This window comes from Leptonychotes weddellii, chromosome 14 (genome assembly GCF_054177405.1).
Source record: "Leptonychotes weddellii isolate Sample4059 chromosome 14, ASM5417740v2, whole genome shotgun sequence".
In the NCBI taxonomy this organism is placed as follows: Eukaryota; Metazoa; Chordata; class Mammalia; order Carnivora; family Phocidae; genus Leptonychotes; species Leptonychotes weddellii.
In genome coordinates, this window is record NC_138382.1 from 23,997,955 (window position 1) to 24,013,003 (window position 15,049).

At 43.7% G+C, this 15,049-nt stretch overlaps 1 protein-coding gene across 1 annotated transcript in view; it reads right to left on the reverse strand.

Annotated features, from left to right (window-relative positions):
- Positions 1-15,049, reverse strand: part of LOC102737518 (fructose-1,6-bisphosphatase isozyme 2) — a 22,827-nt gene that overhangs the window by 5,524 nt on the left and 2,254 nt on the right. Inside the window, exons 2-3 of the mRNA XM_081802915.1 lie at positions 11,539-11,701; positions 9,390-9,482 (exon numbers count right to left, since the gene is read on the reverse strand). Coding sequence (XP_081659041.1) covers positions 9,390-9,482; positions 11,539-11,701 — 256 coding nt within the window. The remainder of the gene's footprint in view (positions 1-9,389; positions 9,483-11,538; positions 11,702-15,049) is intronic.

The window sequence follows — 15,049 nt, forward strand, 5'->3', positions numbered from 1 at the left end:
TAATTCCCCTGTAGAATAACTTCTTCAGGGTAAAATAGTAATTTTTATTTATATAAGACTTTATCTTTTTCAAAGTACTCTCACATCATCATGCTTTTGTGAAAGAATGGAGAGTCTCCCTAACCCTCATTTAAAAGTGAAGGGATGGAGGTCAGGAGAGGTACCCACACATTTTGAAACCAGTGAGTGATAAAGCTGGGATGGACCCACATCTCCCAGTGCTAAAGCCAGCATCCTTCTCAACACTGTCATGGAATATGGGGCCAGTCGGCCCTTTGTGTGTAATATCCTAACGACTTCACTGTAAAACCAATCTTCTTTAAAAGTGTCAGGTTCCCTCTAATAATTTTTCCTTATTTTCACAGTTTTGCATTTTTTTGCAACTAATTACATTTTTATTTGACTTGGACATGTTCAATAAATTGGCCTTATTTCTAATTCCTGGCCACATAAGGATTTTGAGAACCAGGCCCTGTAGCAGACTCTCAAGGTGGACCGCAGCATCAGCACACCTGGGATCTTGTTAGAAGTACAAATACTTGTCTCCCCCACCGCTCCCCCAATCAGGCCTACAGAATCAGAAACTCTGGGCCTCCAGAAAGCTTCCAGGTGATTCTGAGGCATGCTAGTTTGGGAAACACAGTTTTAAAGCATGAGTTCTTAAGAATCTTCAGAAAAGTGGGAGGTTTTTTACTAAAATCTTTAGTCTTCACCATCGAAGCTTCTGAAGCACCTTCATTCGGCCACCAGAAGGACCACATTCTCTGTGTATGAAACCAGAGGTCTGTCCTGCTGATTTCTCCCTGACCAGAGGCTGTCCTTCCTCTGAGCTGTGGTCCTGCAGCCCCCACACAGCCTAGCACCCTCTCTGGGGCCCTCTGGGCTCTGTGCTGGGGCTTGAAAGTGAACCACTCCTTCCCCACTGGCTTCACTGGCTTCTAATAACAGGTGGAAGTCTCTGGCCTAAAGAAATAAGAAAAAATACTTTCTAGATCACAAGACTTCCCTCTAGCCACTGCCCTATCTCCATCTTCATCTAGGTCCTGGAGTCTAGAATGCCTGTCTATACTAGCTATCTTTCTTCTTCTGCCCCTACTGCAGGCTGCCAGATATGACCCCCATCTACCATCTCAGGAGCACACTGTCCAGTCCTCCTTACCCTACCTTTGGGCAATGTTGGGTCACTTGGCTGCTGTCTCCATCTTGATATGGGTCTCTCCTGAGCATCTGTCCACCTCCCTCTTTTCTGACCTCCGATATTGTGATTTATAAGAAATACCTATTTGCGCATTCAGCTGACCAAAATGCACTTTTCATATATACTTAGTTTTTGCCCACAGTTCCTGGCTCACAGCTTCCAAAACCCTCAGACTTCCCTTAGTGTTGAGAGTGATAAAGTGTCTTTGTCATGCTGATGGATGACTTTTGGACAGCACAGAAGGAGGGTAGCTTGTTGCCAGAAGAACCAACCCCTGTGAATCGAAGGTTGGAACTTTCAGCCCCACCCCCTGACCTCCTGGAGGCGTAGAAGGGATGGAGATGGAATCTACTGCCAGTGGCCAATGATTTCATCAAGTAAGCCTATGTAATGAAGCCTCCTTTAAACCCAAAAAGGACAGAGTTTGAAGAGCTTCTGGACTGGTAAACACCCAGAGGTTCAGGGAAAGTGGTATACCTAGAGAGGGCAGGGACGCTCTGCGCCCTTTCCCCATACACTGCCCTAGGCATCTTTTCCATCTGGCTCTTCCTGAGTTATATCCTTTAATAATAAACTGGTGATCTAGCAACATGTTTCTCTGAGTTCTGTGAGCTGCTCTAGCAAATTAATCAAACCTGAGGAGGGGATCTTGGGAACCTCTGATTTCTAGTCAGTCAGTCAGAAGTACAGGTAACAACCTGGGCTTGGGACTGGCATCTGAATTCAGTTGCCAAGGAGGGGGGTAATTGGAACTTCCAGTCTATAGCAGGTTGGTCGGAAGTCCAGATAATAGCCTGGGGTTGCCTTGTAGGACTGAGCCCTTCACCCCTGGATTCTGATGCTATCTCTGGGTAGATAGTGTCAGAAATGAGTTGAATTCTTGGACACCTGCCAGTGTCTGAGAATTGTTTGGTGCTATGTGGGGACCCCCCCTCACCCCCACATTGGAATTGGGTCCAGGAACCCTTCATGGCCTTCTTTCTAGCTCTCTAGCTGTGCCTTCTTATTTGCTTTTGCCACCTCCTATTCTTCCGACCCCTTAAGTGTAGGTGCTCCTCCTGGTTCCTCCCCGTTCTCGGGGTATCTAACCAGTGCAAAAGGGACTTTCTTAACTGCCTCCTTATCCAAAGTGGGTACTCTGAGTTGCTGTGAGACAAACAAATTTAACGAGGGCTAGGATAGATGCCTGACACAACCTGGCCCAATCAGAGTCTGCTCCAGAAATCCAGACACACGCAAATACACACACAAGTTTATACATGTGCCTATATATACATGCAGATATACTTTTTCAGGAGCAGGGTGGGCAAGCTATTGCATAGGCATTCCCAAATTTAATCGAACCCTTACTTAAAATTTAGATTTTTCCTGAAATTTTTTAACTTTTTGTTTTAAAATAATGATAGATTCACAGGAAATTGCATAGATAGTACAGAAACTCCATGTACCTTTCACCCAATTTCCCTCAGTAGTTACATTGCATATATTTTACTATAGTACAATATCAAAACCAGGAAACTGACATCAGTATTAAGTCTGTGTGTCACTCTGTGCCATTTTATCACATGTGTAGACACCGCATAAGGATACAGAGCTATCCCATCAGGCAGAGAAATCTCCCTCTTGCTACTCCTTTATGGTCATATCCATCCTCCTTCCCCACCCAGCCATCCCTAACCCTTGGCAACCACTGATCTTTCTCCAGCTGTACAAGTATGTTTTTTTTTTAAAGATTTTATTTATTTATTTGAGACAGAATGAGAGAGGGAGAGAGAGCACATGAGAGGGGGGAGGGTCAGAGGGAGAAGCAGGCTCCCCGCCGAGCAGGGAGCCCAACGCGGGACTCAATCCAGGGACTCCAGGATCATGACCTGAGCCGAAGGCAGTCGCTTAACCAACTGAGCCACCCAGGCGCCCCTGTTGTTTTTTTTTTAAGATTTGTTTATTTATTATTAGAGAGAGAGTTCATGGGGGAAGGGGGAGGGGGAGGGACAGAGGGAGAGAATCTTTCAAGCAGACTCCCTGCTGAGCATGAGCCAGATGCGGGAGTCGATCCTACAACCCATGAAATCACTACCTGAGCCAAAACCGAGAACCGGATGCTCAACAGACTGAGCCACCCAGTCGCCCCTGTACAAGTATGTCTTTTAGAGAAGGTTACATAAATGGGATCATACATTTTGTGAACTTTTGAAATTATCTTTTTTCACTGAGCATGATACCCTTGAGACCCCTTAAAGCTGTTATGTGCATGGATAGTTTATTCCATTTTATTGCTGAGTGGTTCCTCATGGTATAGATGTATCACTGTTCAACCATTCACCTATTATAGGACGTTTGGGTTATTTCCAGTTGTGGGCTATTACAAATAAAGCTGTCACGACCAATCACATGCAGGTTTTTGTGTGGACATAAGTCTCATTTCTCTGGGATAAATGAAGAAACTGCCAAATTTTTCCCAAGTGGCTGTATCATTTTACATTTCCACTAACAACACATGAGGGACATGATTTCTCTGTATCCTTGCCAGCATTTGGTATTGTCACTATTTTGTATTTTAGGGGTTCTATTGGGTGTGTAGTGATGTCTCATCATGGTCTCACTTTGCATTTCCCTAATGGCTAGTGATGTTGAACATCTTTTTATGTGCTTATTTGCCAACAGACTCATTTTCACCTGTTTGGTGACATGTCTCTTCATGTCTCATGTTCTAATTGGATTGTTCAGAGTTTTTTACTATTGAGTTTTGAGAGTGCTTTTATGTTCTAGATAGGAGTCCTTTGTCAGACTGGTTTGCAAATATCTTCTCTCATTCTGTAGCTTGTGTGTTCATTCTCTTAACAGAGTGTGCTTTTTGAGGAATTGTTCTATTTCATCTAAGTTGTCAGATTTATGTGTGTACAGGTGTTTATAGTATTCCCTTATTTTTCTTTTGATGTCTCCTAATTTTTTTAAAATACCAAAACAACTCTGAGATGAACAATCTAGTGCACAAATACGTGTTTCTCTGATTATTCTCCCAAGAGAAATTTCAAACAATGAAATTATTGGGTAAAAGACTATTGATACATATTGAAAAGTTGCCCCTCAGAAAGATTACATTAACTTATAGCTTTACCATCAGTGATAAAAGCATTTGCTTTTTTTTTTTTTTTAGAGAGAGAGAAAGAGCACATGTGCATGCACAAGTGGGAGCGGGGTGAGGTGGGGGGAGGGGCAGAGGAAGAGGGAGAGAAAGAATCTTTAGCAAGCTCCACACTCAGCGATCATGACCTGAGCCAAAATCAAGAGTCGGACACTTAACTGACTGGCCATCCAGGTGCCCCAAAGCATTTGCTTTAATTCAATCTGATGAATATAAAAGAGCACTATTTTTTCAACTTGGCCAATTTGATGGCTAAAAAAAATTACATTTCTTTTGTTTTAATTTCCATTTTTTTATAGTTAACCATGTAAACTTCATTGCCTTCTTGGCCAATTTTATTTCTTATTTTGTAAGTTGCCCGTTTCATGTCTTTGTGTATTTCTCTCTCAGGGTATTTATCTTCTTGTTGTTTATTTTAATACCTTTTTACATATGAGAGATAGTAATGCTTTATATGTGTTACATCTATTTTCCTCGAGTGCCATCTGCCTTTTAATTTTATTTACAGTGTCCTTTTCTTTTGCAGTGCAATTGTTTGGTAATTAAAATTATTCGGGCACCTGGGTGGCTCAGTAGGTTAAGCGTCTGCCTTTGGCTCAGGTCATGATCCCAGAGTCCTGGGATTGAGTCCCACATAGGGCTCCCTGCTCAGCAGGGAGCCTGCTTCTCCGTCTCCATCTGCCCCTCCCTCCTGCTCGTGCACCCTCTCTCTCTCTCTCTCACTCAAATAAATAAAATCTTTAAAAATAAATAAATAAATAAAATTATTCATTACAGCCCATATTATTTTCTTCTCTGTCTTTATGGCTAGATAGAATGTCTCCTACATCAAGATAAGGCCGGACAAATAGTCTTCTATGTTTTATTTCTTCTATGTTTTATTTCCCATGAAATTCATTAACCCATCTATAATTTATTTCAGTGCATGGAAAAAAGAAAGGCTCGTTTTTTTTTCTGATTTTGAGATTTTAAAGATCTACTTCACATTAGTCATCTCTATTGCTATGACACTCTTCTCAGAAAATCTCAGAGTAGTTTGCAAATGATTTAGTGTTATCTTTCTCCAGTCTTTTTATTTCTTCCTACCCCAATAAAACATCTAAATCTGTCATAGGTAAAGGAAGAGATGCATCCTATAGCCCCTTACCAGTAAAGTTAATGGCAATTGCAAAGGCTCACTGTGTTTGGTGGTAGAAGGTATGGAAAAGTAGACCATTTTTCTTTGTATTGAGGTACAACTTACTCATAGCAAAGCACACAAATCCAAATTGTACAGTTCAATGAGTTTTTACATACATGTAATATATACTTATGTAACTACCAAGATTAATTTACAGAACATTTCTTTAAAAAAAAAAAGATTTTATTTATCCATTTGACAGAGAGCGAGAGAGAAAGCGAGAGAGCGCACAAGCAGGGGGAGCGGCAGGGGGAGCGGCAGGCAGAGGGAGAGGGAGAAGAAGTCTTCCCATGGAGCAGGGAGCCTGACACGGGGCCTGATCCCAGGACTCTGGAATCATGACACCCAACTGACTGAGCCACCCAGGCGCCCCATTACAGAACATTTCTAACAACCTACCAGACTCTTGTGCCCCTCCTCAATCACTATCACCTCCTCCAAAGGTAACGTCTACCCTGTCTTTTATCATGTGGACATCAAAAGGATAATCACCTTTGCCTGTTTTAGAACTTCATATAAATGAAATCACAAAGCATGTGTTCTTTTGTATCTAGCTTGTTTCACAACATTATGTCTTTGCAATTTTATCTGTTATTGCACATAGCAGTTTTCTGTTCTTTTTCATTGCTATGTAGTTTTCTGTTGTATGAATACACCACAATTTATTCATCTATTCTAATGTTGATACACACTTGGACTTTGTTTTCCAATCAGGAGCTATTATGAATCATTTGTCACATGTCTTTGGACAGACACGAGCACTCACTTATCTTGGGTGCGTACCAGGAGTGGATTTGTTGGACCATAATGTATGACTCTCTGTTTATCATCAGCAGGTGCCATCTCAACTTTCCAAAGTGTTTGTGTTATTTTTTACTCCCACTAACAACGTACAATTCCCAGTTTCTTCATCAACATTTGGTATACACTTTTCATTTTAGCCATTCTGCTGGGGTGAATGATGTCTCGTTGTTTTAATGTTCATTTCTCTGAGGACCAGTGATTGAGCATCTCTCTTGTGCTTATTATTAACCAGTTGGGGAAAAAAAATCTCTTTAGTGAAGTGCCTGTTTGAGTCTTTGCCCATCCCTTTGATTAGATTGATGGTATTTTTTTTAATCATTTGTAGAAGTTCTTATTCTGCATAGGAGTCCCTCGTTGGAAATATGTATTGAAAATCTTTTCTTCCAGTCTGTAGTTACCTTTTCACTCTCTTAATTTTGTCTTCTGATAAGCAAAAGTTCTTAATTTTAATGAACTACAGTTCATTAGCCCTTTCTTTCATGGCTATTGCTTTCAATCTCTTGTTTAAGAAATATTTACCTTCCCCAAAGGCATGATGATATTCTCCTGTGGTTTTTTTTCTAGCAACATATTGGTAGTTGCCAGGGGCAGGGGTGGAAGGGTGAGGGGCAAATGGGTGAAGGTGGCCAAAAGGTACAAACTTCCAGTTATTAGATGAATAAGTTGTAAGGATGTAATGTACAGCATGGTGACTATAGTTAAGAGTACGAATTGTACATTTGAAAGTGGCTATGAGAGTAGATCGTAAAAGTTCTCATGACCGGAAAAAATATATATATTTGTTTAACTATGTGAGATGATAGATGTTAACTTACTATGGTGATCATCTCACAGTGTATATATATGCATACACATATACATATGTACATACATATCTTAAATCATTATGTTGTTCACCTATTCTAATCCAATGCCATATGTCAACTATATCTCAATAAAACTGGAGGCGGGTGAGAAGTTATTAAGAAATGCGATTGGTGGAGCTGGAGAGCCAATTTGAGCCTCCGACCGGCCATGTCCTGACTGCTGATTTTAGTCAAGTCACTTCTCCGTTCTTCAATGTGTTCACCAGTAAGAAAGCGACAGCAGAATGTGCACTGGCTCCTGGGCTGAGGCGAGGACTGACCCAGGAGCACAGTGCTTGCAGCTGGGCAGAACGTGCCCGACTCACGCTCAGCACGGGTGTCTTTTTCCAGAATCTCATAAAGATCACACCATCTGTCCCTTTATTTTTATCTCTACGCTGTACCTCAAAGGGAGAAGCAAAGCTCCTTTATTCACCTAGCTCATTTTTGCTTGACCTCAAAACATCATCTTAATCTTTCACTCTCTCAAATACCAGAGAAAGTGTCTGGTCATTCTCGCCTGCTCCCTCTGCAAAAGTCTCCTTTTCTCTCTTTGCAAGGAAAAAAAAGAGAAGGACCAACTGGGAAAGCAAAATTCTCAGAGGTTCCCTCCCGTCCAGGGTGGCTTGGCTTCCATTTGGTTCTCCAAAACAGGAGTCACAGAGCCCGCTCCTCCTCCTTGATGTTCTCCTCAGAAAGAAGCTTAGACTAATTCACATATCCTGCTAAGGTTAGTTTTCTGCTGAAAATAAAATTCTGGGCTCTTTCTTTGGACAACCGTCAGCTAGGCAGAAATATCTTGCAATATCAACATCTATGGACAGCACATTAGGTGAATGGGACAGAGCCAATCCTGCCCCCCCCCCCAACGTTTATCATCTAAGAGCACTAAGGAAAACACTCAGACAAAGTTAATTACATGCACATTACAGAATTAGTGCCAAATCATAGTGTAGAAAGTCAGTGATGCCTGCGACTTGTTTGATCACTGGTTTAGTGGACAGAATGTGTGCTGTGAGCCAGAGGCATGGGTATGGGCCTCTGCAACCAGCCTGGAGGGCAGATTACCCAACTGAGCAATCCTTAAACCCATCCAGCACCCTTGGTCTCCCTTCTGCCTGAAAGCCCCCAGGGCAGAGGCCCAGCCATCCTGACTGGAGTGAGGACTGATCCTCAAATGAGATCTAATGTGGATTATGTGGTTTGACATGAAGTCTCAGGTGATCCTGGATGGTCACAAACCAACCCACAAAACCCTCTGTTGTTGGGTTTGTGGGGTAGGTGAAATGCCCCAAAGAGACCCTAGTCCCCAGAATCTGTGACTGTGCTGCATTATGTGTCACAAGGGACTTTGCAGATGTAATTAGGGTTACCAATTTAAAACAGAGAGATCATCACGGATTATCCAGATATGCCCAATCTAATCAAATGAGCCCTTAAAATTAGAGAACTTCTGTCGCTAAGGGCAGGGGAGATGAAGCAAAGTGGGGATATCAGAGAGATTAGAAGTCTGAGCAAGACTTGGCCTGCCTTTGCTGTCTTTAAGGACATAAGAGTCACAAGCCACAGAATGTAGGAAGCTTCTAGAAGCTGAAAACGGCCCCAGCATCAGCCAGCCAAAAAACAAACAAACAAACAAAACAAGGGCCTCCAACCCACAAGAGAATGGAACTGAACTCTGCCAACCACCTAAGTGAGCCTGGGAGCTAATTTCCCCACCCATATCCTCTCAGGAGGAGGCCAGGCTGGCTGACACCCAGATTTTGGCCTTGTGAGACCCAAGCAGAGAACCCAGCCATGCCTGTCAGACTTCCAACCTACACAATGGTAGATAATAAGTGGGCATTGCTTTAAGCCTCTAAACATGTAGCCAATTGTTACAGCAGAAAAAGAAAATGAATACAGTAAGATCTGAGAAACAGAGGAGTCCTCAAATGCCACCAGGAACCTAATACCACGTCTGATATTTGTGTCACATCCAGATTTTCAAAACCAGGCTCCATCAGTCCTCTGACGTTACCTTCCCACCCAGCTGATGAAGAAGGCAATCGGAAAAGTACCACATCAGTTCTTCCAGTGAGGATCCCGAGACCGAGTGAGTTATGGTTTGCCTACAGTGCTGTGTCTGGTTAGTAGGACAGAGACTAGAACTCCAAACTCGAACCTTCCAGAAACTACCAGAGGGAAGAGGCATTAAAGATCAGACTGTCTACTCACCTTTCTATAGATAGCAAAGATGGTTCCAATGGAGGCCAGGCAGTCGATGTTAGAAGATCCATCCAGTGGGTCAAAGCAGACTATATACTTCCCCTAAATGCACAGAGAGAAGAACCACCTGATTGGCCCCCTTTCAGACAACACACTCTGTGTGAATGGCTGTACATGGCAGATAACACTACATCAAGAAGTGATTTAGAGCAAAGGGCTATCCTTATCAAAAAATGCAATAACCAAGGAGAGCAAAGTATATCAGCATCTATGAATCCTGAGCTCAGAGCCAACCTGCCCATAGACTGATGAGTTGATGCCCACGTGGGGTGATCCAGGTCCCATCTACCTCCGCACCTCCTCTGGCTCTGCCCTCCCCTCCTGTGTGGGCCCACTGGGGACTCAGAGCTGCCAAGGGTGTGAGAGGAAACCAGGTCTGAAATTGGCACCCGGCCCAGAAGGGGTGGAGAAGCTGAAGATGAACCCAGGCTAGCTCTATCCATATCCACGGTAAGGTCAGTTATAGATTTACTCGTGATTCTTTCTGAACCTCTCTGCAGACAGGCTTTCCTCCTTTTAGAGCATTTTTGCCAAAAGACTTTGGAAAATCTCAGAACAATGTCCCAGAGCCTCTGGATCTGTCTTATTAAGAGAGCTAGTATGCATAAGTAGTCTGGGGAATAAAAATACTGTCCTAGGTTTTGCTGCATCCAACCCACCTGTCCTATGCGAAGACCAGAAGACAGAGTGGGGGGAGCGGATATTTCTAGCCCACCCATACTGCTGTCACAGGCTGCTCCAGCTGCCATTGCATAGAAAGAAATCACCAGATACTTTTTACAGGCCTCCTAGGTGCAAGGTTCCGGGAGAGCTTTAGTGATAGGGAAAGGAGTCTCCGGGCTAATTAAACGCAGATAATATAACATCAGGTAAGATGGGAGTCATTTCTCCCACCACTAAAATTACTTTTCCCTGACTTTCTGGTGAGTAATGCCCTAGCTTAAGCTGACCTTTATTTCTTTTGTATTCCGTGCTCAATGGGGGTGAGGGTGGGCTAAAAAGTGGGATAATCCATAAATTTGGAAATTCCCCATTCTCCCTGTAGATAATTCAACTGAACCCATCTATTCATGCATGCATGCATTCAACAGATATCTGTTGAGCATCTAGCATATGCTGGAAAATGTTCAAGGAGCTGGCATGGAAGTAGGCATGGAATATTCAAGAACTAGCACCAAGACTTGTATAACTCAGGCCAACTGGGAAAGAAAATGATGGATTAGATTGGAGAGATGATTAGGGGCATATCAGTGGGAACTAAATGTTGAAAATAATCAGTGTAATGTAGTTTAAATTGTGTGAGACAATGAGAGTAAAGTGCTTTGCACAGTCCCTGGTATACAGCAGGTGCTTAATAAATCTGGCTTTACCTCTTCCATCCTCTCAGCTAATTATGAAGAAATGGTCTCCAACACCCAGTGTATAAAACAAGGGCCAGTCCCAGTGTTTATTTTGCATCATAGCTGAACATAGGTTGAATTTTTGGCCACCAGCAAACCCCTGTCTTTAATGAACTGCTTGTGAAACCAGAATGACTACAGACCCTCCCCGGCCATGCCCTGCACTGACCACGTTTACCACTGTATTAAGGCAAGAGCACACGGTTTTTATGGTTTCTTTTCTGTATGAGTCTAACAGTTTGTCAGGCACGAAGAAATCTCTGCTGAAACCAGAGCCCCCTTGGAGAACTGTGTACTGGGGAGATGGGGCATAGAAGTGGGGATGGGAAGAGTATTGTCCTGCTCTTCCGAGGAACTCTACCTTTTATTGGACTTGATTTTGAAACCACAAAAAAAATGCAGCACTTGCTCCCGGCACATGAAGTGAAAACCCATGAACCCCACCGTGCACTGAGGCATTTTCAGTAAGTTACTGATTTATTTCCTGAATGAATCACCCCCCTGTTATGGAAATTTTTTGCACTAGACACGTAAGACTTCTCGCTAAAAAAGTATGCAATCCGTTTTTTTCAGAAAGCAGAACTTAAGGAAACAAAGAAAATCCCGGAAATAAAGAAAAAGCAAGGCAAAGATTCTTCCCAACTCAGTAGTACCATCTGCTGGTGAAGAGGGTAATTGCATTCCGATCCCGCACTCACCCTCTTCTCCTTGTTGGTGATAATCGCGTCTTTATTCTCCTCCGAAACCAGAACGCAGGTGCTGTAGGAGGACTGGAGCATGTTGATCACCAGGGAATTGGATAACACGTCCAGTTTCTTCACCTCATCCCCGGTCACGTTCACGCTTCCCGCAATTCCGTACCTAAGAAGAGGAAAGTCAATGAAATCACTAAGGGAATCCAATCTCCAGCAAAGAAGCCCAGACGCTAAGACACCACCATTGTATCCCGCCAATCCTCTCATGGCTGCAGAGTCTCCAAATTATACAGACCACGTATAACATGTCTTACAGCGGGGATTCTCAACCTTGCTTCCTTTACATCTCGGGGATATTGTCATATCCCCTTATTCACCCAGAATTCAATCTTAATAGGGGCACCTGGGTGGCTCAGTCGTTAAGCGTCTGCCTTCGGCTCAGGTCATGGTCCCAGGGTCCTGGGATCCAGCCCTGCATGGGGTTCCCTGCTCCGCGGGAAGCCTGCTTCTCCCTCTCCCACTCCCCCTGCTTGTGTTCCCTCTCTCGCTGTGTCTCTCCCTGTCAAATAAATAAATAAAATCTTAAAAAAAAAAAAGAATTCAATCTTAATAAAACACAAACCTGCATTCAGCAGTGGGAGGCGAAGGGAAAGACACATCGCCATCATTACTGACTCCAACAAGTAAAGGCCCATGGCTTTCCAGCACTGAAATCTCAAGTATCTCTTGATTACCCTCAAATAGTGGCCTGGTGGGCTGAATGAAAAATCGCTCTGTGGTAGCTTTGCATTCCTTAAGAAGGAAACTCGGGGTCACAATTAACTAATTTAATTTTGTTCTTCACTACCATTTCAAGCAATGTAAGAAAAATTCTATCTAGCTTTATGTTTTGGAACGCGAAGTTCTCCCAGCTTCCACCCTCATGGGCAGGATCCTTCTAAAATGCCAACCAGATCACTCTGGTCTCACCCAGAGTTCCCAGGTTCCCCACAGTGGGTTTAAGGCCCAACCAAGGAAACTCTGTCCCACTCACCTCGCTCAGCCAGTCTCGCCTCCAGAATCCACCAGGCACACCCTTGCCTTACAGGTACCCCCGAGTTTGTCACTCTACCCCCACACTTTCCCCCAAGAGTGGCATGGCTATTACCCCACTCAAGCCTTTTTCATCTCAACAGCTACAAAGGTCCTGTGGCCACCGGCACCCAGCAAGCTGCTCCTCTCCTTTTCACCTTCACTCATTGTGTTTCCCCCACAGGAATGCTGTCTGCCAACCATCAGCTTCTCCCTACTCTCCCTCCTGATCCCTTCCGGAAGCTTCCGTGGTCCCACGACAGACCTGGCACATCCCCTGTCGTCCCTCCCACAGCAGTTCACGATCTGTTCATGCAAATACCTTTCCTGCTGGATTGTCTCCTCAGTGAAGGCTAGAACACTGGCCTACTACTGTGCTGGTTTCCATAGTGCTCAAGGAAGTAGTAGATGCTCAATACATGTTCACTGAATTATGAAGAAGGCAAGGCAGGAAAGTAATTTCCCTACTTCTCCCTTATTTAATGCCATTTATTTGTTGAAGGACTCCTCAGGTGGTTCTAACAGGTAGCCAGGGTTGAGAACCACTGATCTACCCTAAGCAGGGGACAACTCACTTCCCACCCTCTTCCTTGACTGACAGCCTTCCTCCAGGTGCCCTCTACCCTTAACCCCCATCAACACCCCTCCTTCCAAAAAGAATGGAAGCTCATTCATAATGAGATCTAATTGTCTGACAACTGCTTCAAGTTAGGTCATGGATGCAAGAGAGCTTTATAACCCACAGGAAAACATCTTTTACCATTTTAACTAATCTAAAAGCTTTACTGACAATTTTTAAATGGGATATTGTACCACTGACAGTAGAAAACCATGAAGATGTTTCCAGAAGAAGCACTCTAGCTTTCCCTTCTTCCTACAACAATGAGCGGACAAAAAAGAAGAAAAAACATGAAAATTTCTGATCCCTTTTGCACTCATTAAGTTTGTGCCTAAAAATGTCTTCCCAGAAAAAGGAAGCAAAAGAATGAGGGGCTTGAGGTCCCTTGGATGGGAAGGGGCAGGAGTATGTGGAAGTCCCATTTTCTTTTTTTTTTTTTTAAAGATTTTATTTATTTATTTGACAGAGAGAGAGAGAGAGCGAGAGCAGGAACACAGCAGGGGGAGTGGGAGAGGGAGAAGCAGGCTTCCCGCAGAGCAGGGAGCCCGATGCGGGGCTCGATCCCAGGACCCTGGGATCATGACCTGAGCTGAAGGCAGACGCTTAACGACTGAGCCACCCAGGCGCCCGTAGAAGTCCCATTTTCATGAGCAGAATTGCTCCAGGACCGAGAGCGACCTTCTAGTAATATGAGAGCAATTCCAGGGTCCTGTTTATTAATCTCAGCATTTTGTTAGAAAGAAGGAATTTCCAGACAATGGGCTTCTCACACTGCCATTTTGGTGTTTCTTACTGAGGAGCCAGGGGAAGGATGTCATCTGAATTGGCAGGATGTGGGGCTCCTGCCAGCCTGAGGACCTCAGCCTCTGAGAAAAAGGTGGAGTCTGACATCTTGATTCAGTGGGCTGTACCTGCCGCCTAGGGGACAATCAGCAGCAGGGACCAGCCTGCCCGCATATTTCCCCAGATCTGGGCTTGGAACCACTGTAATAAGGAGCATTTACTGAGCATTTCTTATGGATCTGGCACTGTTGAAATCTTCACCCTATGGATTCACTAAGCCTTACAACAACCCTATAAGTTAGGGGCTGTTAGCATCCCCTCCAGTTTACAAATGGGCAACTGAGGTCCTGACGAGAGTAGACAATCACATGGAAGGAAGAGCCAAGTTCAATAAACACCCTATTATCCAATTCCTGAGTCTGCTTCATCTGGACACTCAACAGCCACAAAGTTAGAGGTCTGAAGCCGATTAGTACAACCCTACCACGGCAGCCGCTGCCTACCTAAGCATCCTGCACAGAGGAGGAACCCATTAAAGTGGGCAGCTAATACTGAAATGGCAGCAAGCAGTGGAGAGGCCCAGAAAATGACTCTAAGCATAGCAGGGCCCACATGCAGGGACAGGTAAAGTCACTATTTAGTGTCACTCAGTATGACCCATCACCTCATAGGAGCAGGACAGACGCAAATGGCTGCACCTCATATTCATGAAAGTTCTTAATCGTAGAGCTTGGCCATTATTGCTGAATGAGGTAATAATAAGCAGGGAAAGGAGGTCATAATGCATCTTTTTTTTTTTTTTTTTAAGTAGGTTCCACCTCCAGTGTGGAGCCTGACACAGGGCTTGAACTCATGACCCTGAGATCGAGACCTGAGCTGAGATCAAGAGTCAGATGCGTAACCGACTGAGCCACCCAGGTACCCCATAACACTATCAAATTTTTTGTATTAAAAGTACTAAATTGTTAAGAATTAATATTTTAAATTATTAGATTTTGTTTTTTTTTTTTTGTATATGACATAGAATTCTTTTTTTTTTTT